The sequence below is a fragment of the Struthio camelus genome, chromosome 2, assembly GCF_040807025.1.
Source record: "Struthio camelus isolate bStrCam1 chromosome 2, bStrCam1.hap1, whole genome shotgun sequence".
Taxonomy (NCBI): Eukaryota; Metazoa; Chordata; class Aves; order Struthioniformes; family Struthionidae; genus Struthio; species Struthio camelus.
The window spans coordinates 111,212-138,863 of record NC_090943.1 but is presented as its reverse complement, the minus strand read 5'-3'; the positions used below and the strand labels follow the sequence as shown (position 1 = coordinate 138,863).

The following is a 27,652-nucleotide window of genomic DNA, read 5'->3' as shown; positions in this document are numbered from 1 at the left end:
GTACTGATTCATTGATAATACAGGCTTGTGTCTGGGGGGATGTGTGCTGTGATTTTTGCTTTGATTCTCCATGAATAGTGAATAGTGAATAGCGTTCTTTTGAGCCTGTTCACAGTGCAGAATCTGCACTGGATCTGACCCAGATGGGCTTGTAGGACACTTTGTTCTGTAATCAAACTTGTGTTTTGAAAAACAATTCTGATGAAAGCCTGATGAAGCCTTGTGGTACTGCCTCTGGTTCTTGTCTCCAGACTTGGCTCTTATGTATCCTCTGGCTACTTAACAGGTGACTTTCAGGGGCTTGAAGAGATTAGCTCTGCAGATCTACAACAGTCTATAGGCACTCACCCACAAGAGAATTTCAGGGTGCCATGGTTAATTAAAGGAATCCTTGAGGTCTTTAAAAATTTTCTAGCTTTTGTTTAAGAATCGGATCTTCAGTCTCCTTTTAAGGGGAAATGCTAACCCCTGTTTTACTGTCATTGGAGACCGTGTTTTATAGATGACTCTCAAACGGTTGAATGCAGTCACCATTTATAACGTGGATTTCTTATATACATTTAACAACAACAACAAAAAAAAAAGATTACTGAAAAGTCCAAAAGAATGCAGATATTGTTTGGTTACCAATAGTCCTGGGTGATTTCTCTCTTGAGGATTCTGGCACCTTCTTGTGACATCTTTTTGAAGACATCAGGTGGAGGTTCTTGTGCAACAGTCATAGAAATCTGGGGAGCTCACTGCAGGCTGCAGAATTGTCTCTGTAATTCAGGCTTACTCCAGATGCATAGAATCTAGCTGGTGACTTGCAGATCCTGGATATGGTGAGACCTGCAAGGCCAAGGACTTCTAGGTGGCATTTTGTTTTTGTGAGAACAGTGAACAGATGACCTGGTGCCAATGTGCAGGAGCAGTCTGTTGCTAGATTGGCAGATGTACAGAGACAATCAAATAGCTGGTGTGCAGGTTTGTGGCAGTGGTTTTGTTGTGGACATGTGGAGTCATTAAGATGTTCTGGCTCAGGATTACTATAGCTAGGATGGCTATAGTAAAGGATGAAGCATAGGCAAAGTGGGAGGCGTTGGCATGTGGAATGCTTTTCCCTTTTCCCAGGAAAAGGCATTCTGTTTTCTACTGCATTTGCACACCAGCAAACTTCCTTCAGTATCAAGAAGAGTGGCTAAAATAGTTACGTGAATGTGTTTCTTCTACATCTAGCTGAGCATGCTGTCCTCTTGAGCACTGGAATTTTTAATTTATACCAGAATGAATACAGTAGAAGTGGTTTCCATTAGTTATTTGGATACTAAGGAAATCTGACTTGCACTGGGAATTGAGCCGCTAGTGGCATCTTACTTGAATATCTGCATTTGCATGAAATATCTGCATTTGTATGTCATCTTCTTCCTGTTAGTGAGGCTGGGGCTTCTTGTCTGTTATTCTCTTGCCAGAAACGCTTCTTGTGTGACCCTGCCCTTACCTCCCCTCTCCTCCCCTACCCTCCATGATGATCTTCTTCAGTTTGGCTTCTGCTTCCTTATTTGTTCTTTTCATCAGTCTCTTCCTCGTCTCGGGTAACTTTTGATCAAAGCACAAGTTGAGGTAGTCAGTCTTCCATTATTTAAAAAAAGAGAAAAAAAATCATACTTCATTTTACTTCTTCAGGTCCTATGTTCTCCCAAATAAATGAATGTGCCATCACAGCTGTTGCCTTGTGTTCACATCTTGCTAGCTATTCAGTTTTATTACCACATACAGTGTGGCAGCATTTGAATTAAGTCCTTGAAAAATGAAACTTTATCAGAATTCCTTGGAGTCAGATTCTACTCTCACTTCAGGAAAAACCTCCTCTTCAAGTTATTTATTTTGTATTTTATCTTTGTACTTATTTGATTATTGCAGGCATTATTTTTTTGGCAAAGATAGGGGGGATGTAAATAGAGGTAGAATGTTGTGAGAAAAATTTTTGCTATGTGAACGCTTTAACGAAAAGGAAAATTTGCAGCATTTCCTGAGGGCAGTTAGAATTTGGATTCACTTGATCTTGCTGGAAACATATTCTCCTTTGCTGAGGTCACTTTGCCCTTTGCTCTTGGATACTTCATCTTGCCTTTGTTCTTCTTTTCCACGTTGCCAGCTTAGAAGGAGTCTTCTTCCCTGTTTGTCCCATTCAAATGGGACACCCCTGTAGTATGAAATATCTTAATGGTTAAACAATCTTAAGGACAATACTTTGTCCTCATTCTGCTTGAATTTTTGATAGTTTGTTATATCTCTGGTTAGCCCTTTCTTATGTAAACAAGGTTTGTTTTTGTTTTTTAATTTTTTTATAATTGTCTTATTCCCATTTTGTTTCATCAGGGTCTTATGCGTTGTTTCCGTAGGAGGAGAGAAAGGTTTTTTTTTTTCCTAAGGCTTCATCCTTCACTTTGTCCTTTTTTTGCTCTCTGCTCTATTTCTATGCATTTTTATGGATAAACATGGCTTTAATGACCATCTTTAGGCTGATTTATCTCTTTATTGATGTGTTTTCTACTGTCCAGTAGTACGTTTCAGCCTGCCTTTATGACATCTCCCTCTGGGTGTCCAGCTGTTGCCTTAAATTTCGTTGACCCAAACGGAGCTATTAATCTTCCTGCAGGCCACTCCTCTTCTCATTTTTTTTTTTTTCCATCCAGTAGACCCCATCATAGGCCTCCTTGTTGGTTGAACTCCATGCCTGGATGTCATCTTTGTCTCTCCCTCTCCCTCTCTTTCTCCCTTTCCCTCTCCCTCTCCCTCTCTCTCTTTTTCTTACCCAGTTATCTTTCCATATAGCCTTGAGAAGATCAATGGTGTAGATCTTGTCAAAGCTCTTCACCAGATATCTGTCCTCCTGTGACTCAACTGCAGTAATCTTTTCCTCTTTAGTACTTCGTACTGTCGACCTTGTCTGTGTCTTCTTCACACAAGAAGCTGCTGAGAGGTTCATTTTCTTGTGCTGTTATTCTGACCTCTTTAATCTGCTTCTGTGTCCTTTTTCTCTTCCCCCTTTATCTTCCTTTCAAAACCAGTGTGCTTGCCTTTTATACACAAGGTATATGTATAAAAGTCTATGTCCCTTTCTTAACTATCAAGTCATATCTGTATGTACAATTTACCTGGTATCAGTTCAAATCACCTTTTTTTCCCATAGTGATCTTGTTCTGTCCCTTGTGCTGTGCTTAGGGTGCTCTTCCTGATAAAATAAGTCCTTATTCATATTTATTTTCTCCTAACATGTGCTTTTTCGTACTTTCTGCTAATCTCTGCTGTTTAATATCAGTTACGCATGAAGACTGCTAATTTATACAAACTTATGCATCCCTTATATGACACCTCTACTGATCCTGTTGTCTATTTGTGTGCTTATCTGCCTCTCAAATCTGGTCATACTCTTACAGTAAGTAAGGAAACTATAGTATGTGGAACAGCCTTTATTACAGTGAAAGAAGGGTTTCAAAGCATACCATGATATAAACAAATATATGATATAATGATAAATAACTCATTACCAATGTGAAAACAGACTAAAAGACAGGTCTCGTGCCCTGAAGACATGTATGGAGTATCTGATGGTTTTATCAGAGAAGGGGGTGAACACTTGAGTTTCATAAGCAAATGTTAACGGCGCATCTCCTCCTACATTGCTGGGTTTTGAAGGAACTGTAACCATTCAGGAAGAAGGCCGGGATGTCATTGTGGGCTGCCTGGTGTGTAGCAGCAGCCACTGCCACTAAGAAAGCGAGTAAAATGTTGGCCTGATTAAGAAATGGGGCAGAGAGTAATACAGAAGATATTGAAAATCAGTAGCATATACTTAGAGGAATATTGTTTTGGTCATCTGCATGGCTAATAAGCAAAAAGAAAAGCAACTCAGAGGGCAGTGCTAGTGGGAGGGCTGCGAAGACTGCATCAGTAAGAAAATGGAAGATTGAGGGTGGTTAGGTTTGGAAGGAAATGACTTGTTTTTTGTAATATCTACAGTTGGAGATTGATTGGGAAAGTTGTAAAATCAGTGGAGGCTCCTAGGAACTGGTTAAAGACGTAAACGTGTCAAAGATGATGGAGATACTGGTGACACTTCTTTGAGACAAGCGGAAGGACTGGATGACCTGTAAAGGGCTCTTCCAGCCCTGTTTCCTCATACTTCAGTATATTAAAAAAATGCTACTTGTTTTACTATAATGGGAAGAACTAAACATATTCTTCCCCCAAAATGAAAGGCAATCTACTTTAAGTGGATAAAAATGATTGTTTTTTCCAGCAAGTCATCTATCTATAGAGATCAGTTCTAGAAGATTTCACTGAGGCGAGGAGAATATTGGGTAGGAAAAAAGTGTAACTTTACTAATGAAGAATATCCTACTAATTTTATATTTTCATGGCTATAAATGCTATCTTGTCTGAGCATAAATCAACTAACAATAATGGGGCAGAAAAGAGCCTCATGAACAATCATTTTTAGACAGTTTTTTTTCCACTTCCCTGATTCAGGGCTCTCTGTATGGCTGCTGGTGCTAGGACATTATCAGAGAAAGGGTTCTGGAATGGAGTCACTGATTTACTTCATGTCTATTTCCTGTTTTGTCATGTTAAAGAAGGAGATGTTTGGAGTGAGTATAGAGCGGGCTAGGGAAATAAAGTGATCTGACCTCAGTGAGCCAATTTGATTGGGAAGGTGCTTGTGGAAGACTGGTAGCGTGATAACATTGTACGGTGCTCAAAAGGATAAGCAAGGGGACAATAGAAACTGTAGATTTGTCCTGCCCAAACTCTGGACTAACTGCAGGCTAGCAAATACAGAAAAGTTCACATTATAATTAAGAAACAAAAAACAAATTCATTCTATCTGAGGTTTTAATAATGTTCAGTATGATTTTATGCAAAATGGCCTTGTTAAACAAATATGAATGGCTTTTCTGTGTTTTTAAGAAGAAGTACTGTAGGAACATGAAAACAGTCACACTGGATAATCTAGCCTTATGTCCCCCATTAAGGGCAATAGCACAAGACTGCATTAAAACATAGGAGCAAGACAAAAACAGTGCTGCTTCCTCCACATACTCTGTCTGCACATAGTAGCTTAGGAGTTTTCAGAACTGGAGGTACCCTCTGTTTAGTCCCTTGTATGGGTTTGCTTTCTGTAGGTTAGTCCAACTACTGTTTCCTTGCCATCATATAAACTTTAGCAATCACAGTGTTCTGTGTCAAGAATTTCTGCAGTTTGTCTTATATAAAGAAGTACCTGATTCTGCCACCTGCTAGCTGCTGTCTAGCTCTTGTGCTGGAGGAGACAGTTGGCAGTTGATCAGTCTCCATTCTACTCACGACGTTGGAGAGCTGTTGTTCCCACTCCCATCCCTTTTTAAAGAGTGAAGAGGCCTAGTCTAACTAGTTGCTCTTCACACAAAATCCATTCCATACATTAGATCAAGGTAGCATATGTGATCAGATCTATTAAAACCAGCAAGCTGATGGAACTCAAAAATGGTATATAGGGTTTGTTAGTTAGAATTCTCATGGCTGGTTTTTATTTTTTCGTTCGGTTACGTCCAAGTGCTTCATTTGAGACTGAGTGTCTAATTGTTCTGAGCTGTGCTTGGACATGCATGAAATAAAAAGGTGGTCACTGACCTGAGCTTTGTTTTAAGTTGCAGTTCACAGTTATGTAAATATAGTGTTTTCTAAATTAAAGATTTTTATTTCGTAATAGGTAGAACCTGGAAGTCACAGCTGTGGAACACCTGAACCCTGATTCTAGGATGTGCTTTTGGGAAATAGAAGATGAAGGTGGCAGATGAGCAATAAGAATTGAAATGCTGACATTCCTGCTTAGTAACTCTCAAAGAGATTCATAGACATTAAAAATGGAAACCCACATGAGAGCATATCTGTAGTTATCTTAGGAGAGGAGAGAAGCTGTGTACAGCTTTCTTTCTTGCACTTCTACAAGTCCATTTTTAAGTGACACGCTCAGTAGGACATCCGCTGTTGGGAGACCATTTGGGCAGTCAGGCACCTGTCGCCATCAGACAATATCAGCTTAGCCTAAATTTCTTAACTGTTGCAGTTACTTCTAGTTACTTTTACCCCCTCTCATGTCCACATAGCATCTGGCTTCTCTTTGTGCTTATGTTTACACCTTACAGACATTAGTGGCAATGCCTTGACAGTCTATGTTGTCTAGCCAAGGTAGTTTCTTTTTCAGTTTCTATTATAAATACACTATTAACATACTTGGTAATTTTTGTTGTTCTTCTTAAAATCTGTCAGTTTCCGTGTTAACCAGGAGCCTAGGGCTGCTCACTGTGTATCATCAGAATCCTCCTATATGGTACCAAGGTGGATGGTGTCTTTGTCTTTCAGAACAGGAAATATCTGTATGTACAACCAATACTATATTACTCTGCAAGGACTCCCAGCCTACTGCTCAGTCCCTTTCCTAAGGCTTGTATAGATGGTTTTTTTCCTGAGATTTTTTTTTTTTTTTTAAACCTGCGAGTTCTCCAGGTTATTGTCCTCCAGTTGGTACGTTCAGTCAGGAGCCGTAATTTTTTCTGCTGCAGCATTTTGTTTGGCTACTGCTGGTGATGTTGATGTCCCTTGAGAAAGGACTCTGCGGTAGAAATAAACAGAAAAGGACCATTCCACTGTTGTTTCGTTTCTACCATCAGGCAGAAGAAGACCACTTGAAGAATGGCGAAGAGGAGGAGGAAAGATGCAGTCATCTGATGTGATAGGAGGTTTGGTCAGGAAAGGAAGAAAACGGAAGAACCAAATTGGTGACTTGAGAAACAGTGCAGTAGAAGGTAGTGATAGGAACTTGGCAGCAGTTGTTGTGGAGGTGGTGTGCTTGCTGCACTGACAAGGTGTTCAGCTTTGAAAAGAGGTGGTCGGGGCAGTGATGGACCACTTACTGATGCAGAAGTGGTGAGGAAGTGCAGGCAATTGGCAGAACTCTTGGGGACCGACACTGTGACCAGTATGGTTGTTCTGGCTGCAGTTAGTTGCGTGCCTTTCTCTGTGTGCTGTTCTGTTTGGCCTTACCCAGCTGCTCCACATGCAGCAGCTCATTGCTTCATCTCCTCAGAGCTGGGAGAGTGTTCCCTCTTTGTCCAAAGGGCTCTAGTCTCAGTTGGAGGCATACTGTGTCCTTCCTCGTTTCCTACGCCTAGCAGTGTTTTTGCCCTCTGTCTAGTTAAACTGTTGGAGTCATGCAGAGTAATGTATGTATATGAGATCACTGGAAGAAAAAAGGGGGTAGGTCTGTGGGTGAGAACAGAGTTGTGTTGGGTAGGCAGGTCTGGGGTGCAGGACTTCCTAGGAAGAAGGATGTGTCAGTACTGTTTTGCACTGCAGCCTTCACCATGGATGATATTTATTCAAGACGGATCCCATTCCTCTAATAAGATAACGTGAGGAAGAGGGGAAGAGATAGATCCAAACCTATGGCCATTGGCACCTCAGAGATCTCTTTCAAAAGCTATAATAGTATTGTAATACTTTTCAATCTCGTGGCCATTTTTGTGGTATCAGCATTGTGAAAGATTGTGTGAAGTGTTGTCTGTCACTGTCTTCTCTTGCATAGGTGTTTGAAAGAGAAAGACGCTTTTCGGGAGCACTGCCCCTGTTTTCCTGTTAAATGTGTTCAGGTAGAGAAAGCATTTCTGTCTCTATCTGCTGGGAGTCTGGTGGGCTTGCAGCAAGGAGAGGGCACTTGCATTGTGAGTGATGTTTTATCTCCAGACAATACAGGAGATAGGAATATGAGAAGAGAAGGAATGAGGCAGGCCAAAGGTTAGGACTGAATATGTTGTCTACGATGTCGCTTCATTTGCTTGAGCGGTCTCCTTTTCCTCAGTTTCATCCTTTCCCTACCTCTCTATTTTAATGCCTAACAAAGGGTAGAGAAGGTAGTTCAAAGATGTCAAACCTAGATCAAGAGTAGGCTTGGCTTGCTGGCCTTGTTCTCCAGGCCTTAAGGTATCCTTTGTAGAGTCAGAAAAGCGGGCCTGCAGTTTGATCCTTGTGGCCAGTCTCCAGGAAGGATGAACATGAGGTGACCGTGCCCAGGATCCTGTCTCTTCTGAAGGGCTATCAAATGTCCCAGGATGATGGACAGGCAACAGCAGGCCCCCTTGGTCTGCTCTCTGCTGGAAGAAAGTCACAGTTTGTGGATTGGCAGGCAACAGAAAGAGCTTAAATACAAGCTCGTGTGTGAAGTATTTTCTGGGCCATTTGTTTCTGCTGATTCTGACTGGGTCAGAGGGTGGGGGTGAGTAAGTGGGAAAGGAGAGAGTTGCTCTGTCCCAGCAGTTTTCATAGTTCCATATTTATGTGAGAAAATGTTTTCAATCCTGCACAAAGCCTCTGTTTTGCCTGTTTGCTGCCTCCTGCTTCTCTATGCTCAGTGGCCATACTTAAGACCCATCGTTACTGCATGCAATCCGTCTTCTGCACCAATACTTGCTGTTTGTACCCACTTGGCTTCCTGTGCTGGTCTCTCTTCTGCCTTGACCTTCCTTCCTTATCCACGCCAATTATAGCCATTGGTTCTTTACTGATAGTTTCCTTTCTTTCATTCTCCCATTTCCTTTGTGCGTCCAAGCCCAAGGATTATCTAAGATTTGTGATGATCATCAGGGCTTGGGGACTGTGATGGATTTGAGTGGTTAATTTGGAGATGCAGCTAAGCACTGTTGCAGCCAGAACAGGTGCTTAATTACTGGGAAATGTAGGAGTTAGAGCATCATGTAGGAGAAGCTTTACTGGGAAAGGTGCCTCTGGGCCTACAGTGCTGTCTCTAACAGCAACCATAGCAGATGGCTGCAACAGACAAAGAATAGACAGGACGTTTGTATTGAGTACTTCTCTAACTGTTGACAGCTCAGGGGATTTTCTGAGCCAAATATGGTTTCTATGTATTTAGTGCCCCTCCATGCACTTCTTCCAACTGCTTGTCCAGCCTACCCTTAAGCCAATACAGACTCTTAGATTCTGCAGCATCCTTTGGAAAGGGGTTCCACAAGTTGACTACCACTGTGTGATGAATCACCTCCTTTTGTTGTCTATGAGCCTGGCTCCTCCTAGCTTCCTCTGTTGGACCTAGCTTCTGTACTGAAAGGGGCAGTGAACAGTCAGTCCCCATCTGCCCTCTCCAGGCCACTCATGGTTTTGCAGAGCTCTTGCAAATGCCCCCTTAGATTACCTTGGATCACCTGTGTCCAGACGGAAGAGTCCTAGCGTACTTAATTTTACCTGTGTGGGTAGTGTTCCATATCTTAAACATCTTTGTGCTCTTGTGTGTCCTTTTTCCAGGTCTACCCTGCCATTACTGACCTACATGAATCAGAACTGCATACAACTTTCAGCGTGAGGGCAAACCATAGACAGTGGCACAGTGATGTTCTCTGTTCTCTTCCCTGTCATTTCTAATGTTTAATGGTTTTTTTTTTCCACTACTAGTAAGCAGTGAGCTGATTTTTCTGGAAATGTCTGCTTTAACTCCAAGATCTAGTTCCTCTTAGGCAACAGTCAGCTTACAGCTAATTTTTTTTGTGTATGACAGTTGGATCGTTTTTTCCCATGTAAATCACTTTATATGTAGCAATATTCAGTTTCATCCGCCACTTAATTGTACAGGCGGTCTCATAAAGTCCTTCAGTGGTTCTTTGAAGCTGGCCTCCAACCTTGCTACCTTGAATAACCTAGCATCATCAACAAACTTTCTCACTTCCTTGCTTTTTCTCTTTCTCCAGGTTGCTTATGAATATGTCGAACAGCACAGGTCCCAGCAGAACTCTGCATGTGCCTTCCCTCTGTTGTCGGAACTATTTGCTTTTACCTCATTTCCTATCTTTTAACCAATTTTCTATCCATAATGGATGCCAATGGCTTCTTGGTTTCTTTAAAAGCCTTTGGAGAGGGACTTGAGACTTTCAAAAGACTTTTGTGTATGATCATTCTTATTTACATATTGGTTCAAATGAAAATAGTGTGTCCATGCATGTGTGTGTATTTCCATAGGTACCCAGGCATATATAATAAACATTTTGATAATTCTTAGAATGGAGCTAATCTCTTCTCTCTGTTTTGAACTATATTTTACAGGTGGGAATTATTTTGCTCGTGTTTTTCCTTGACAGCTATAAACTTTTAGGGCTTAGAATGGAGTTTACTGTGTGTCTTACACAGCATTAAGCTTGTGGTCTGACCCAAAATATCTGTTCCAGAGCACACTGAGGTCAGCATAAATGTCAGAACTTTAGAATGCCTAAAGGGAGTGCTGAAAAAAAATCACTTTTTTTTTTTTTTTTGGTGGAGGCTTGATCAAAGAGATGAGCTTTTCTTAAAGGATTCTTGTCACTTTATGAACTTACACTGCTCTCCAGTGTAAGTGAAAGAGAGGACGCTCAGTGGAAAATGCTTTACCGTAGTCTTTTCATGATTCACCTTTACTTGTTGCAATGTCCCTACTGATCAAAGCAGCCTGCTAGTCAGTGCAAAGTCTGGAGCACTGGAGATATGGTCTTGCTTGCAGCTTTGATTAGCAAGTGGATCAAACCATCTTGGACTGCATGTGGCTGCCATGAAACTTGTTGTTCAGTCTTAAGGTAGAGCTGTCTGCTGTAGGCTGGCCTGGGTATGTTACTGACCACTGAGCGTTTTCCCAAGCCTCCTGTTCTTCATCCATGTTTCGTGTCTACTCTGTCACTGAGTTCCTCTTTCTGATGGCTAGGAAATACCAGGCCAGAGCTCTTCTGCTTAGTGTTGCTACTTAGTGCTTATCAGGATGGCCAAAATTGGGAACTTGCCTAAGCCAGTGCCTGATTATGTACAAGTATATTTTCTACTGAGGAAGCAGTTGACCAAACTGGCTCTTCTTTCTGTATTGCTTCTTCCCTAGCGTCCTGGGATGCCATCAGGAGCTCGAATGCCCCATCAGGGGGCTCCCATGGGTCCCCCAGGCCCTCCATATGTTGGAAGCCCTTCAGTGCGACCTGGGATGCCCCAGACTGTGATGGAAACAACAAGAAAGCGCACCGCACCACAGCAGGTCCAGCAGCAGCAGGTCCAGCAGCAAGTGCAGCAGCAGCAGCAAGTCACTCAAAATCGAACCAGGAGGTGAGTGTTCCAGAAAGGAAACATGGGAGAACAATTTGAGGAAGAAAAACTGGTCTCTTTATCAATAGGTAAGACCTTTTAGTTTGAGGAAGACGGACAAGAAGATTTATAGATTTCAGTTTCTTAAAGGAGGAAAAAACACTGGTAAATTTTACTCTTTACTCTGTTTGTGAATGGTCTCTGAACAAACTGACCTTTACTGATGTTTGGTTTTGCAGTTACAATGTTTTTTCCTTGCATGTGTATCAGGACACAAAAATCTGGCCATTATATTCAGTCTATGAAGTACTTGTTAATGAGCAGTTCTCTTCAAATACAGTACAAATACTATTTCGTTTATCTATTCTGTGTAATTTCTCTGTTTTCTGACTGACTAACAACATGGTTTGTAAACAAGACACAAATGGAAAAGATTTTTAGTTGGTCATGTGCATACTTATTCTATGGTCACTATAGGGTAATGTCAGCAGAATGGTCATAAAACTTTCAGTTTTCACAGGCATTCCTATGTATACAGTCACTGGAGAAATTAATAGGAAGTAATGTCCTAGAATTAGAAGATTTTTTTAAAGGAACTTTCTTTTTAAAATATGCCCACTTTGTACATTACTGAATGCATTCTCTCTTCAGTAACAGTTCTCTACTTTCTTTTTGCAAATTATGAGACCTCAACAGATGGAATTCCTAAGTGTGAGCCAGTTCCTGACAACTACATAGGATACAGTCATCTAGGTGGTCTGCCTTTTGCAAAGTCATTATAGATATATACATGTAGTCTGTGTTCAGACAGCGCTTTGGTGGTGTCATCCCATCTAGGTGTAAGTAAAACATGACTCTCTAAGCTCAGTGCTTCCGGAACCCTGCTCTGTCCAGGTTATATGCCTTGGAACAGCAAGCCAGACTTGGGAACGCTTATATCTAGGATGCATCTGGAAAGGACACCAATCCCAAGAGTATTAATATAATAAGACTGAATGCAGAAGGAATGTGTGTGGGTGCAGCATGTGAGCTCAAGAGATGTATGTGCGTCACGGAGGCCTTGCCCAGCACCAGTCAAAATGCGCATTCCACAGACCTCCCAGGAGATCTTTCAGGAAACTGCACAAAATAATGCCTAGCCTTCAAATATATTGGGTAGATATAATCTGACGGAGTGCTACTCTTGGATAATTAAGGTAATCTTTAGGCACTTACCAGTTTCCAGGGATCATCAAATGAGAATAATTTGTTCCCTAGAAGTTAATGGCATAAATCACAGAAGGAAGAAATTTTTTCCCTGGCCGCCTTAACTTCACCACATCTACTTTGCAACCCAACAGTAACCTCTACTGCAGTGAGTCCAGCTTATACCAGTACTTCCTAGATGCTCAGACAAGTTTCTCTGTTTCTTCTGACGTGCCTTCCCTCCCAGTAATGTGTTGAATGCTTTCCCCTGTTCGTTTCTGCCTCCCTGTTGTCTCCCATTGAACCTTGTCTAGTTTTTCAGGCAAACCTTTCCAACACCTCAGGTCCCGTTCTGGGTTTAATCGAGCCCTATGTTTTATGGCGTAAAAGGGCCAAGAAGGTGTAATCGTCCTTTCTTGGCAGGTTTGGTAGAGACAAAAAGCAGATTAAGTCTCCTTTCTGTAACAGATTCTTGGAGAACTGGTTGAAATGACTTTTTTTTTTTTTTTTTAAATGCAAGCCTTTGGGGTTGCTGCAGGTGCATATTCCATTTCCCTTGGGGAAAATGTAGCTTGCTCAGATATTGCTTCCTGCCTTTTTCTGCAGAATCTGTGGTGTTTCACTGTAAATTTGATTTTGTAAGCTATGGAAGGTCTCGGAGGGTCACACCAAGGAATTCTCCAGTCCCATTATTCCTTAACTTTTAAAAAGGGACATTGTTCAGCTAAGAAGTTGGGTGTGATTGTGTGGATGAATTTTCTGGCCCTAAGGAAGGAGAGCTAGATTTAGTTTGTACCTCCAGCCACAAAGAGTGCCTCAGGCTTGGCTTTTGTGTGGAGGGGAAAGAATCTGGTATTTCAGACTAGGCTCATCACTAAGCGTAGGAAAGGAGTATGCCACCCTGATGTGTGTGGAAGCAGCTTTTACGTGGACGTGGCTGATAAGGGACTTCCTTTGTAGAAATGGTAAGGCATCCTTCTGTCCTGACAGAGCAGCAGCAGGCATTGCTTTCTCCCATTTGTCTGTCACAGAATGAGTGATTCATCTCCTGCTTAAGATAAAGGCCTCACAAAATACAGAGGTGAAGAGTTAGGCCTGAATTCCCTCTTGGCCCTGTTAGAGAAAGCTAGGTGACATTTTGATGGGCAGAAATGATTTTTTAGAATCTGAAGAATTCAAAAGGGAATATATTTGGAAATCTTCCTGACAGTACCATTTTTTAATGCACATATACATTTGTGTGTATGTATATGAACACAGGCATGTTTCTAAAAGAATACCTCTATATCTGTGCTTGTGTATGGGTTTGGACATGCTATGCATATGCACTGTAGGCACAGAGACGTCTTCCCACATATGCGTTCATAAAGATGAACATATGTAAAGATATAAACGCACATACCTTTGTAAAATCACATACGATTCAATGAAACGAATATATGTACATAGAGAAGTGTACATATATATGTGTGTTTGCATACACACATGAACATTGGCACTCAATTTTGGGTACAAATGAATACATACTCTGATCTTTTTGAACAAGTTCACATTCAGTCCACAGGCATTCACCTCTTAAGTGTGCATATGCATAGGTATGTCTATGTGCACTTTCACACATGCACGCTGTCCTCCTACATGCTCTTTCTGTATCCATAGATGGCATGTACACATGTACTTGCATACATTGCAAGTACATAGAAGATCCTGTGATCAAAGAACTTGCACACTTCTTTCCAAGATGCGTAACAGACAGCCCTGATTTGTTCTTAGCTAACCACCTCCCCAGGCTGCTGAGAGATGGGGTCCTGGGTCCTGGGCATGGGTGAGACCCTTTTGCTGATGCATGCACAGCTGTGCACCAGCATGTGGAGATGTCAGGATAATTTAGCAGGTGGCCTCGTTACTCCTAGATCTGTCACCATGGTAACGTGTTTTTTTCTTTAAAAAATGTACAGTGCCAAGAGGAGGAAGATGGCTGACAAAATTCTCCCTCAGAGGGTGAGTCGCTTTCATTTCCTATTCCCTTCACAATCAGTTCAGCATCTTAGTGTAATTAGGGGGATTTTAGCAAATACTTTCACTTTTTGTTTAAAAATCTAATTAAAAAGTAAGTAGGCAGTGGGTGAAAGTCTAGAGAGCAAGGCTGGGGCTGGGGCTGGGGGCTGGGAGCGTGGAGTGCAGCCCGGCCTGTGTCATCCTCGTGCATTGGGTTAGCTGTGCCAGCACTGCCACTTGCTGGATGGACAGTGGTGCTGGGCTGTGAAGTACATGACTTGATGCTGGGACCCTCTGGGTTTTAAAGATGTTTTAGATCAATATTTGAGGCGGACCAAAAGCTGGTTCAGAGTTCAGCTGTGCCTGTAGGAGATGGACTCCTTCTTAGATCTCGCCGGCCCAGTAGGGCTGCCAGATTCTAATTTTTGCAGTTGTGTCCTAGTAGGACCAAAGTGAATTAATCTAAGTACACAACAGAGTTCAAGGGGCCTGGAGAGAGTTATTAATTCTTCTGTCTCCTGGGGATATGTCTAGTTTTCAGTGGCTCGTTGTGCTTGATCTGAACAGCTTCCTTCTCAATGCTTAAATCTTCCACTTCCTTTGCAAACATTAGAATTTCTCTCTGTTCTCCTTCTCTTTCACTGTCCCCAGACTTTTCCTTTCCTGCGCCCTCTTAAATACAGTTCTCTCATAAAGTACTTGATCCCAAAAGGCAAGCTTCCTTAGCCTTCATAACATACTCCCTTGTCACACCCCAGATCCAGTTTCTTTGGCTTCTGGTGCTTTTTCTGGGTTCAGAATTCCTTTGACAGGCATGCAGAGCTCCACTCCCTTTTCAAGGCTACCTTTCCACGGCTGGTGTAAACCCAAGCTTCATGGCAACCTCCATATTCTCTTCTGTGACCTTCCATAGGTACCTAGTGCCAACCATCTGAAGAAGTGAGCCCACTTTGGTACTCCTCACATCAAAATATCACTTCTCTTTTTGCAACTCCTGCCACCCTCTGAAAGTATGGCCCCCCTCATAGGTTAGCCATTAGTTTCCTCATGCTGCTGCCTTGGGAGGACTAAGCTACCATTAAATCCAGCCCCTTTTGGAACTATTTGCAGTCTTCATGGTGTTTGTGTTAAAGCCTCATTCCTGCTCTGCTTGGAGCCTGTACTTACTTAGAATGAACATTACATTTTTTGTGCTTTCAGTTCTGTCCGTCTTGCACAAATTTATGAATCTCACATTCTCTTCAGAGATAATTATACATCCTGTATGATGAGACTGTAGCTTTAAACATATGTTCATTTGAGGGCTTTTTTGTCCAGGGCTTTCATGAAATAAAAAGTTTCAGATGGAACAGGTGTAACCAAACTTCTCTGGCAACGGAAGATTTACGCCTCTGTTTATCAAATCCGTAGTAATTCTTTAATAGGTAGAGCCCTGCTCAGCTACATCAAAGTGCTGTACAGATGCTAGCACCTTTCTGAGCCATGCCATCACCAAGTCTTCTTGTTTTTCAGTGTCTTTGTTGCTGTTGGCGAACAGCAATTTTAGCTGATAAGACGATAAGACACCACAAACTGCTGGGGCCCTATCTACAGAGGAGTTTCTCAGCACAGTTGAAGTGGTGGTATTAATGATAGGACTTTCTGGATTAAGGTATGCCGTTAGGCTGCAATCAGCATATTAGAACCTCCTTGCTGTTACCGTTCATGCAGTGGGAAAACACTTTGTACATCAGTGTCCTGTCAAGTGAAAGATTTGCGTTGGTGGCTATGGAATGCTTGCAAAACCTGGGCAAAATCTTGAGCTTCCCAGAGCAACTTCTAGAGCACTTTCCAGCCAATAAGCATCACAGGCTTTTTGCAGACTCTTACATGTGTTTTCTGGGAACTGGGAAAGGGCGTGGGGAGGATATTTAAATAAATTTTACTCTTGAAAACCCTCTTATGTAATAATGGAAAAGGAAGTGGGTTCTCAGCATTATTTTCTGTGACAGAGGGTCAGGCAGTTGGCTAGATAATCTACTAGTGGACTTCCGGGCTTTCTGATCAAGCCTGTGCTATGGTGCTGGAACAGGTTGCCAGTTGTATAGGGTCACTCAGCTGCTATGGTTTAGCTATTTGGGCAGGGTGTATTTTTGTCCAGATTTAGTTGAATGAGAACAGTTCTGCCTAGCTAACTATTAAATGTAGGAAGATAGGATTATGGACATCCTGGTGCATCCAGTCCAATTCCCTCAATCATAATGGCCCCGTCACACAATTACTGCCTCAAAACTAGTTAGGGTCCATCCTCTTGAGATATTTTAGATCTGATAGTTTTTTTTTCCCCTAGTCAAGTGTTTTTAGTTTCCCAAGAGTGGCTCCCCACACTTCTAATCCTCACAGTCCTTCATTATATCAATCCCAAGTTAAATTCACCTCTTTTGAACCTCTTCAAATTCACCTCTCGGGAGGCCAGAACTATACATAGTATTCCAGATCACCAGTCTCACTAGTGCTTGAATAGTGTTAATGTATTTTTATCCCTACTGGAAATAGCTTGAGTGATTCACGTTGGGATCATATGTTTTTTTGGTTTTTTTGTGTGTGTTTTTTTTAATTTATGGCCTTACCACATTGATATGGCATATAGTCATTCTGTGATTGACTAATATTCCTAGGTATTTCTGCTTTCTGTTGTTTGCAACTGGTGAATTCCCATATTATAGCAGAAATTGTTGACTCTCAGGCATGTGGCCTTGTGCTTTGTAATGTTAAATTTCATCCCATATCTATTGTACAATTCTCGGCTTCCTCACATTCTCAGTATTTGTATTCACAATGCCACCCAAATATGTAATTATTAAGTTTCATTAGCGTACTTCTCCTTTTTGTGCTTGAGCCATTAATGAAAATGACATCAGTTTCAAGACCAGTCCACGGTCCTGCTTAATGCTTCTTTTTCTGTGCTGTTGTTGTCCCGCTTTATCTAGTTCTTTGCAACAGTGTTCTTTTTCTGATTTCCGTTTCTCAGTCTTAAGTAGTGTTTCCCTTTATGACTATGGCAAATGTTTTACTTAAAATGCAAGTAGACTGGATCTACTGCATCTCCTTTGTCTAAAATACAATTTGAATTAAAAGAAAGAGACTTGGTTAAGCGCAGACTGTCATACTGTAACATAACATAAGGCTTAGAGTTTTTTGGAGTATATTCAACATTAACTCTAGTTCTGTGCCACATGCTGCACCGCACCCTCTCTTCCTTACCTTTGAGTCATTCCCTTCTCATCTTCCAGTCTGTTTCCCTTTCTTTGCATCTTCTCTGGTCACTGAAACACTCATTCAATCTCTGAAAAGTTCATCGGCATCTTCATTCATAGCTGGGGACCCAGATCTCTTGAACTGACATGGCCTTTGCAGCTCAAGTCTAGCAGTTGTGCCTCTATTTTGACTCCATGTCACAAAGTGTCCTTAAAGAAACATGACCAGACATCAGGCTCTTTGAGTTCTGAGTCATTCAGTTTCTTCCTAGGCAGCGTTACTGTCACCTGCCCCTTAAATTCCCATGAGGACTTCTGGCCCATCTGTACTGATGGGTTTTTGCACAGCTCGTCTCTCCTTTTCATCCTCTGTTCTTCATTCTATATAAAGAATCAGTCAACTCCTGCTGCTGTGCGCTGACCACCACATGGGATTCCTCTGCATTGCTCTCATACCCTAATACCTATCCTGTTGTTGTTCGGTCACTGCATGGCTGTCCTCCAGCTTGTTCTCCTTCTGAGCCAATCAGAGGTGAGGCACAGCTGGATCTGTTATTCACTAACAAGAAAGAAGTGATTGGGGATGTGATAATCAATGGCAGCCTTGGCTGGTAGCAGCCATGAAATAGTGGAGTTCAAGAGCAGCAGAGTACACACCCTGGACCATGAATAAATCATGTATGACCAACCTGACTGTCTTCTATGATAAGATGACTGGATTTATGGGCAAGAGAGAGCAGCAGATGCCTTTTACTGCAGCTTTAGCAAAGTTTTCAACACTGTTTCCCGTCAAATGCTTGCATCCAAGTTGGAGCATTATGGTCTGGATGGGCGAACAACCGGATGGGTAAAAAGCTGGTTGGATGATTGGGCTTAGAGGGTAGTGGCTAATGGGCAGCAAGCTGCGTGTGAGCCAGCAGTGTGCCCTGGCAGCCTAGATGACTAAGAGCATCCTGGGCTGTGGGAACAGGAGCACAGCCAGGAGCCTGAGGGAAGCAATTATCCCTCTTCACTCGGTACTCATTAGCTCACATCTACAACGCTGCGTCCAGCTTTGAGGCCCCCAGTACAAGAAAGACATTGGCAAACTGGAGCTAGTTCAGCAGCGGGTCCCCAAGATGGTCAGAGGGCTGGAGCAGCGCATGCACTATGAGGAGAGGCTGAGGGAGCGGGGGCTTGTTCAGCCTGGAGAAGGGAAGGCTTTGACGGGCCCTAATAACAGCCCGCCAATACCTAACAGGGGGTTGTCAAGAAGATGGAGCCAGGCTCTTTCGCAGCGGTGCATGGCAGGAGAATGAGAGGCAGTGGGCATAAGCTGAAACACGAAAGGGGCTGCCCGGATATAGGGAGAAACTTTTTCACAACAGGACAGCCGAGCATTGGAACCCAGAGAGGTTGTGGGACCGCCACCTTTGGAGGTTTTCAAAACCTCACTGCATAAAGTCCTGAGCAATTGACCTCATAGCTGACCCTGCTTTGAGCAGGAGGCTGGACTTGAGACCTCCCAAGGTCCCTTCCAACCTGCATCGTTCTGTGACCCAATTGCTGTACTACAGAGCATCTGTAGCAAAAGTCTCCAGAGTATGTTGCTTGTGTGTGCTGTCTGACACTCTGTCTTAGAGTTCCTGCTTTTCCATTCTGACTGACTTTGTGGTTACCCCTCCAGTTGTTTCTTTGAACTGCGTGCTTCAGAGGATTGGCTTTGCTCACAGGTGATGACCTGCCAGTGAACGTACAGGAACTACTGAATTGCTTTTACTGGAGCTTTAAGAGTAACTCATAAGGACCTATTCATCATAGTCCTGATCTGTAGATGTGACCTAGAGCTTTCTTTCACGTCATTAAGCACTTAAGCAAACAGTGTAGAGTTTAGCAGAAGTTATATATGTATATATATGTGTCTTAGATATATATGAGTTAGACTGAATTACTCATAACTGATTGGTTGCGCTGTCTGACTGGTTTTTCATCTTTAGCAAGGTAAACGTCAGTATCTTTCTTTGGCTTGTCCTATTGTGACTTTATCTTTAACTTTGGGGGGTTTAGACTTAACTCTCTTTCTTTAGATTTAGGCTCAAGTTTATTAGCAAGGACGTTGTTTCTCAGCCCACTTGCTGATGAGCTAGACTTCAGTCATTGTTGCTTGTAATATATAAATGCTGACTTCTGAACGCTATTTTTGAAATGGCTAGGTTATGTTCACCTGCTGCAGCTAGTATAAAATTGGCTCATGATCTAATGGAGCTTGTTAGAGCTGGGAGAGCAAGAGGTACTGGCTTTTGTTACTTCTTCTGAAGATGGTAGGAACAGGCTAGCCTAATTCTAAGGAAGCTGCCAGATCGCTAGCAAGGATCAGCGTCTGATGATTAGTTGCTGCTGCTGCTGTTGTGGTTAACCAAATGTCTGCTGCAAAGACTGCTTTATATGTCCTGCTTAAGTAGCAATTGAAGAATGCAGCTCCAGTTGTTATTTCCTGCATGAAATGGATCAAATTCTAGGAAATTTCTGGACCTAGGAAAGCTCAGTGAAAGCTGGAGTTGAACCTAGCAAGGGATGTGATGGGCAACGAGAAGGGCTTCTAGAAGTGAATCAGCAGCAGAAGGAAGACCGAGGCAAACCTGGGCCTGCTGCTCAGTGGGGCAGGGGATCCAGCGGCAAAAGGCATGGAAAAGGCCGAGGTATTCAGCACTGTCCTGGCCTCTGTTTTTCCTGGCGAGGCCCGTCCTCAGGCCTCCCGGGTTCCTGAGCCCAGGGTCAGAGTCCAGGGGAAGCAAAGATACTCGGAGAGACCTTGACACGTTGGCGAAATGGGCCGGCAGCTCAACGTCATGAAGTTCCACAAAGGCAAATGCAAAGTTCTGCTCCCGGGATGGAATAGCCCCATGCACCGGTACGGGTGGGCATCACCCGACTAGAAGGCAGCTTTGCAGGAAAGGACCTGCAGGTCCTCATGGACAACAAGCAGAGAATGTGCCCGTGGTGTATCCCAGCTATGAAGAAGGCGGACTGCAAAATGGGCTGTATTAGCACCAGTGGTGCCATCAAGTTGAGGAAAGCGGCTATTCCCTGCTAAGCCACACCTGTGAGACTGCATCTGGACTTCTGGGTCGAGCTTGGGGCTCTCCAGGGCCAGAAAGACAGTGTCATACTGGAGCGAGGCCAGCAGAGGACCACCAAGATGACTGGGGGCTGGAGCACACGCTGTACCAGCAGAGGCTGCGAGAGCTGGGTTTGCTTCAGCTGTGAGAAGAGAAGGTGAAGGGCGAGATCTTATTGCTGTGTGCAGCTACCTAATGGGACGGTGAGGAGAAGACAGAAGTACCTGGAGGTGCACAGCGATAAGATGAGAGACAGCAGAAACAAGCTGCAACAGGTGAAATTGACTCCATGCAAGGAATTTTTTCTTTTTTCTTTTTTTTTAAAACCACGATGGTAGTCAAACATTGGAACGGGTTCCCAAAGGATGCTGTGCGATGTCCATCCTTGGAGATAGTCAAAGCCCAGCTGGACAGTGCTCTGAGCAACCTGGTGTTGCTTATCAGGTGATGTAATCTGAACCTGCTTTGAGCGGGGGTTGGTCTGCATGACCTCATCTTCATTAATAACCTGGATTATGGGACCGGATGCACCCTTAGCAAGTTTGCAGGTGATACAAAACTGGAAGGAGCGACTGCTATGTCAGATAGTTGCGCTGCTATTCAGGGGGACCTCGACAGGCTCGAGATAGGGGCATAGAGGAACCTCATGAAGTTCAACAAGGGAAATGCAAAGTCCTGTACCTGGGGAGGAATAACCCCATGCCCCAGCAGGGGCTGGGGACCAACCCGCTGGAAAGCAGCTTTGCAGAGAAGGTCCTCGTGGAGAGTAAGTTAAATATGGGCCAGCATTGCACCCTAATGGCAAAGGCCAATGGTATCCTGGGCTGCATTGCCAGCAGGTCGAGGGAAGTGATCCTTCCCCTCTGCTCAGCTCTGGTGAGACCGCACCTGGAGTACTGTGTCCAGTTCTGGGCTCCCTAGTACAGGAAAGACATGGATCTGCTGGAGCAAGTCCAGTGAAGGGCCAAAAGGATAATTGTGGGACTAGAGCATCTGTCATAGGAGGAGAGGTTGACAGAGCTGGGACTGTTTAGCCTGGAGAAGATAAGGCTCTGGGGGGATTTTATCAATATATATAAGTATCTGATGCAAAGGTGTAAAGAAGATGGGGCCAGACTCTTCTCTGCGGTGTCTAGTGACAGGACAAGAGGCATTGGGCACAAACTGGAACATAGGAAATCTCATTTAAACATAAGGTAACGCTTCTTCGCTGTGAGGGCATTTGAAAATGGGAACAAGTTACTCAGAGAGGTTGTGGAGCTATTCAAAACATGTCTGGACATGGTCCTGGGCAACCTGTTGCAGCTGACCCTGCTTGAGCAGAGGTGTTGGACCAGATGATCTCCAGAGGGCCCTTCCAACCCCAACTATTCTGTGATTCTGTGTCCTCCAGAGGTTCCTTCTGACCCAGATTATTCTGTGATTGCTGAAGCTTATACAGTTATCTACCCAAATCACTTTTTTTGCGCGTTACTCAGTGACACATCTGTGTGTTTGAGGACTGCATCAGCATTACCCGAGAAGTTCAGCCTGGTACTTTTACTTTAGGAGTTCCAAAATGGACTGTTCTCAGAACATAGGTGACGTTAGCATTTGTCTGCTATTGGAAGCAACTGTGGTAGATGCTTCTGATATGAGTTGACTAGCAAAGAAGGACTGCCTCAATATCAAAGGCTCATGGAAGTCAAGGAAGGCAAATTGCATCTGTATGAGTTTGCAGCCAACAGTACTCCTGTCAGCTCTCAAATGTCCTCCTACTTGAAGAGACCCATATTCTTTCAGAATTCAATATTGTACAGTGTTAATATCATTAGCAGAGTGGGATATACCCAGTCACCAGGGAAGATTTTATACACGCATCCCATGCTGAAAGTCAATGAGACTGAGAGGGGCATATTTATTAGGTTTGCTAAGGTCCACATTTCGCCAAGGGATGCTAAGCCCTGCCCCCCCCCTCCCCCCCCCCCCCCCGTTTAGAGGATAGTCTATGCCAAAAACGCTCTTCCCAGAATTTATGATCTCTGATGGCAGAAATTGTAGAAATGTTTACTGTATTTTTTTTTTCAAAGGGGGCAAATCAAGAGCTAACCTGTTTGCAATAGACGAATATTGGAATATTGATTTTAAAGTCTATTTATGTAGTATTAAGAGTTTAGGAGATGCCTCTCTCCTCTGCAAAAAGAGGGATTCCCACAGGTGTTTCTCCTAATACCTCTGCTGTCAGGTGTGTCAATGGCAATGAGGAGTGCAACTCAGGAACACCTCTAACTCCACCTTGGGCTCAGGTATTCCACTACTCATGATCCAATTTGTCTGTCATTCCTATGAATATTCTGTCACCGTGTTTGATATAAAACCAGACTTTAGATGTGAGCTCTTTTCCTGATTGTCTGCATAATTGTACATAAATACATGTCTCATAATTGTACTGAGAGGTCCATTTGATTTTATTAGAGAGCGGAAAGCCTTCTTATGGAGCACTTTGACAAGAAAAAGAATATATTTGATTTTCTGAGAGAAGAAAAAATACTGTTTTATTTTTTGTATCACACAACTAGACAAGTAATCTGAAGTCTGACCCTACCTTGAGAATTTACTGCTGATTTGTTTTGGTTTTAGTTGAACTTCTTGTACAAGACAGGCCTGAGGATTTACTTGTAATTAAGAGCATATGTATTTAAAATCCTAGTGAGGAAAAGTTCCCTGCAGCAGACGGCAAATTTTTTCAGTGATTGGCTACACTCACTGTTAAACATTTGTACCGTATTTCTAGTCTGAGCTTAACAAGTTCAAGTTCTGTTTCCATTGCGTTGTGTTGTCACTTTGATAGACAGAGAAAATTTTCTTTTTTTTTTTTTCTTTTCACACAGATATGTAAGATAAATGAGCTGACTTCCTGGAGCCTTGTATTTTACATCGTGTTTTTCTGTTTGTTAATCATCTCAATAGTTTTTCTCAGAATTTTCTCAAATTTGTCAGTAGATTTCTTGCATTGTGACTCTGATGTTCTTGTAGTGATGATGCTATTGACAAATATGGCAGTAATTATAAAATCCTTAGTCCTGCTCCAGTATTTCCCTTATCATGTTTTCAGGAACTGCAGTAGCCTGTTAGGCTACTGTGGTGTTGCCAGGCTGTTTCCTCCCCTAACCCTTTCCGCCATTTCCCAAATCCTTTTAAGAAGTAGTGAGAATCCCCATGCTGTAAATTATGTCTTCCATTCTTTGTTTCTAGTTTTTTGCTTGTACAAATACCTTCAATAATTCACATTGTTTTCTTGTCCCCTGTTTACCATGGTGTAGATCATATTGCCCTGTCCTCTTCCGTATTTCCTATTTCTTTATTCTGTGTCAGTTGCAGGTTCTGGTCATTATGATTTAGTATCTTAAGATTAAATTATATAATCCCCAGGACACTTCCTCTTCTTTATATCTTGCATCTTATTTCTTGTTTTCAGAGGTGTTAAGGTTAGTCAGCCAGAATTCTGGAAAGTGAGTTGTCACTGCTGGGCAATTTCAGCTCTGCTTTGCCCGATCATGCTCTGTCTTGAAAGAAAATAGGTTATATCCCTCCTTGCTGTTGCTGTCACTGCTTTGATGACAGACTCTCATGGCTTTGATGCTTAGAAACTTTTCAGATTTAAAATCTGAATTGTCTAACATTCAGCTTAAATCTATTTGTTCTTGGAACAGCACATCTTCAACTTAAAACCATTTTTGTTTCTGAGATTGAAGAAGTCTTCTAGCACTTTTCAGAGTTGAAATGCCTCATTATAAGTGCTGTATGACTCCTATATGCTAGCTAGCTTGCCAAACAGTAGTTTGGATGGAGACTGTGCCACGCACCTTCTACCTCTACAGTATAAAATGCACTAACACGCAACTCGGCACTTATTCTCCAAGCCTTGGAAGCCCCAAGAAAATCATCTTGTCTTTAATTACTGAGTAGGAAGGGAAGCCCGTGAAAGTCATAACTTTCTGGAGAGATTCTTTTGCTGTGTTTTTACAGTGAAGTGGGGACTCCCAGGATAACTGGAAGATTACCCTCTGGGAATGTGCATCTTAGTTTGAAGGGAAGAATGTTGGGGGTGGGGGGAGAGAAGGGGGGCAGATGGGGGAGAAGGAGCAGGGAAAGGGGAAAGAGGGGATGAGAAGGCAGTTGGGGGGAGAGCAGGAGAGGGGGAGGACAGAGAAGGAAGAGGGGAGGGGAGAGAGAGAGGGGAGAGAATGAGAATGAGAATGTGTGTCCAGGGAGAAAGGGAAGTCTACCGTAGCCCTGGTGACTGGGAAGATCTGTGTCCCCTAATAGAAATGCTGGAAATTTTCCTTTTCAGGTTTCATTTCTCAAGTTTGTCACAGAAATTTTAATACTTATTTCAAAGTGCATGATGTCACAGCTTGCACTATTAAATTTCTTCGCTCTATTAAATTTCCTATTTATGTTAAATTGGAGTGCTTTTTCTGAATTGTCAACACATCCCAAGTTTATGTTACCAGCATATTTCGTTAGCTCATTTTGGGGGATTTTCTTTTTGGTTTGGAAAGTAGGTACTGAGACAGTTTTGAAAATATGAAATAAGACTGGCCCCCATGATCATTCCTTGCTGAACATCTGTACCACATGTAGGTTGATACTCTGCTTCCAGCTCAGTCCTGCATCCTGGCCTCTTTAGTCAGTTTTTTAACCTATTGTATAATTCTTGTGCTAAACTCCCTGTTCTCCTCAGCCACAATTTCACACACAGTGCTTTATCAAGTGCCTTACTCAATTCCAGATAATGTCATTGAAAGTCATTTTCTGTCATCTTTGAATAATTATGTTGGCCGAGTGTGTCTAAAGCCTTAGTAAAATGTTCACTCTGGAAATCTCCATATTATTCCTGTGTTGATTTCAGCAAGGTCTTAAGGCCACCAAGCCTTTATTTGTAATTGCTTCCCACTTTATTCAACAAGAGGTGTAATTGCACTTCTTGTTACACTCACGGGTGTTTGTTTCATCCACTCACCAAGACTTCTCAATCGTTTCAGAATTTTTTACTTTCAAGAGATTGTTCCCTATTCTAGTGTCCTGAATTACTTCTTTCTAGCTAAAAGTTAGGAATGGAAAGATCTCTTGCTCGTGAAATCCAGCATGCTGTTACTACAATGAATCATATCATGTAAACTTTTGTGTAACTTAACCAGGTTAACGTACTTAGAAGTACTGCGGGCAAGAAACTGCCGGAAGGCTGTTCAAGAACCTTTTGTTTCTGATAGAAAGCTTCCTCAGATTTCCAGCCTAAAGCTATTCATGACAAATCTGCTGGTCCAAGAAGAAATGATCAGACTGGCTTCATAACTCTTCTCTGTCAATAATGGTGTCTTAGACAGTTTGCCTGAATAGCCCAACTTTATGGAGATGTCCCTATTGCATTGTATGGCTACTCTATTCTCATTGCGTACTTTCTGTCGGTGTTAATGCTTCCGCAGTTTTTGGTTCAGAGGTATCCTTAAATTTACTCGCAGGATATTGGATAAACGGGCATTTCTGTTGATTCCTTCAGAGCCCTTCCTGGGAAAATATAAGTATTCTTTTCCTATGTTAACATTATTTTTATATATTTCTTGTACATTTTATTTGTAGGATATATTGTATATATTCTATCTATTCACAGTTGCATAGTATTAAATAAAATCTAACTGTAGTTTAGTCCGTGTTACATGTGTGGAATAATAGAAAAGTGGAGATTGAAGGGGACCTCTGGAGGTCATGCAGACCAACCCCCGCTCAAAGCAGGTTCAGATTACATCACCTGATAAGCAACACCAGGTTGCTCAGAGCACTGTCCAGCTGGGCTTTGACTATCTCCAAGGATGGACATCGCACAGCATCCTTTGGGAACCCGTTCCAATGTTTGACTACCATCGTGGTTTTAAAAAAAGAAAAAAGAAAAAATTCCTTGCATGGAGTCAATTTCACCTGTTGCAGCTTGTTTCTGCTGTCTCTCATCTTATCGCTGTGCACCTCCAGGTACTTCTGTCTTCTCCTCACCGTCCCATTAGGTAGCTGCACACAGCAATAAGATCTCGCCCTTCACCTTCTCTTCTCACAGCTGAAGCAAACCCAGCTCTCGCAGCCTCTGCTGGTACAGCGTGTGCTCCAGCCCCCAGTCATCTTGGTGGTCCTCTGCTGGCCTCGCTCCAGTATGACACTGTCTTTCTGGCCCTGGAGAGCCCCAAGCTCGACCCAGAAGTCCAGATGCAGTCTCACAGATGTATTCTTTAGGCTTTGGTCACCACTGATTAAAAAAAAATCCATAAAAGTCAAATGTACATAGCTTAAGAATAATATGCTCTTCCTAATTTTTTTAATTTTTGAAACATTTGAATTTTCATAATTGAAATAAAAGAATCTTAGTGATGTTATTAACAAGCTGTTCCAGTTATTCATATAATTCCATGACTGAAACAGAGAATAGATTTTTTTTTTTTAACATGCAAGCCACATCCTTGTCATTAAATCCTTTGCATGCTAAGCATTGAAATAAGATTTCATCTACTTGCTTCAGAACATCAGGTGTTCAGATGCTGCTGTTAGGTGTTTTCTGTAGATTCTTGAAGATGGCTCAAGGCCACAAAGGAGAAATCAGGTCTTGAAATACTCTCTATGCATATACTCTGAACTTTTTTAGAATAGTTGAGGCTTACATGGAGTTATGAATTTTTAAGTTAGGGCAAACCGTGCAGCAGGAGGGAATTATGTAGGCTACCCAGATCCTTATCATATAAGCACCAAGATAGCTGAGATTCAGTTAGCTGTGAAGAAGACTGAAAAATGAGTTGTGTAGTACTGGCTGGAGGTAGAATACCTTTATCTTTTTGAACTAAGACATACCAGGAACAAAGAAAATCCTTCATCATGATACTGCTGGGACTCCCCCTTAATTGTCTCTCATACTTAAGGGGAAATTGGGAAACAGAATGAGATTGGATCGTTATCATGCCACCAAAAAATTATTTCAATACTAGGTTG

The 27,652-nt window shown here is 42.5% G+C and overlaps 1 protein-coding gene across 12 annotated transcripts in view; it reads left to right on the top strand.

Annotated features, from left to right (window-relative positions):
• Positions 1 to 27,652, top strand: part of SMARCD3 (SWI/SNF related BAF chromatin remodeling complex subunit D3) — a 110,210-nt gene that overhangs the window by 41,188 nt on the left and 41,370 nt on the right. For all 12 annotated transcript variants that reach the window (XM_068933868.1, XM_068933862.1, XM_068933864.1 and 9 more), the window contains 2 exons: positions 10,928 to 11,145; positions 14,268 to 14,310. In XM_068933868.1, coding sequence (XP_068789969.1) covers positions 10,937 to 11,145; positions 14,268 to 14,310 — 252 coding nt within the window. In that variant the 5' untranslated portion in view covers positions 10,928 to 10,936. The remainder of the gene's footprint in view (positions 1 to 10,927; positions 11,146 to 14,267; positions 14,311 to 27,652) is intronic.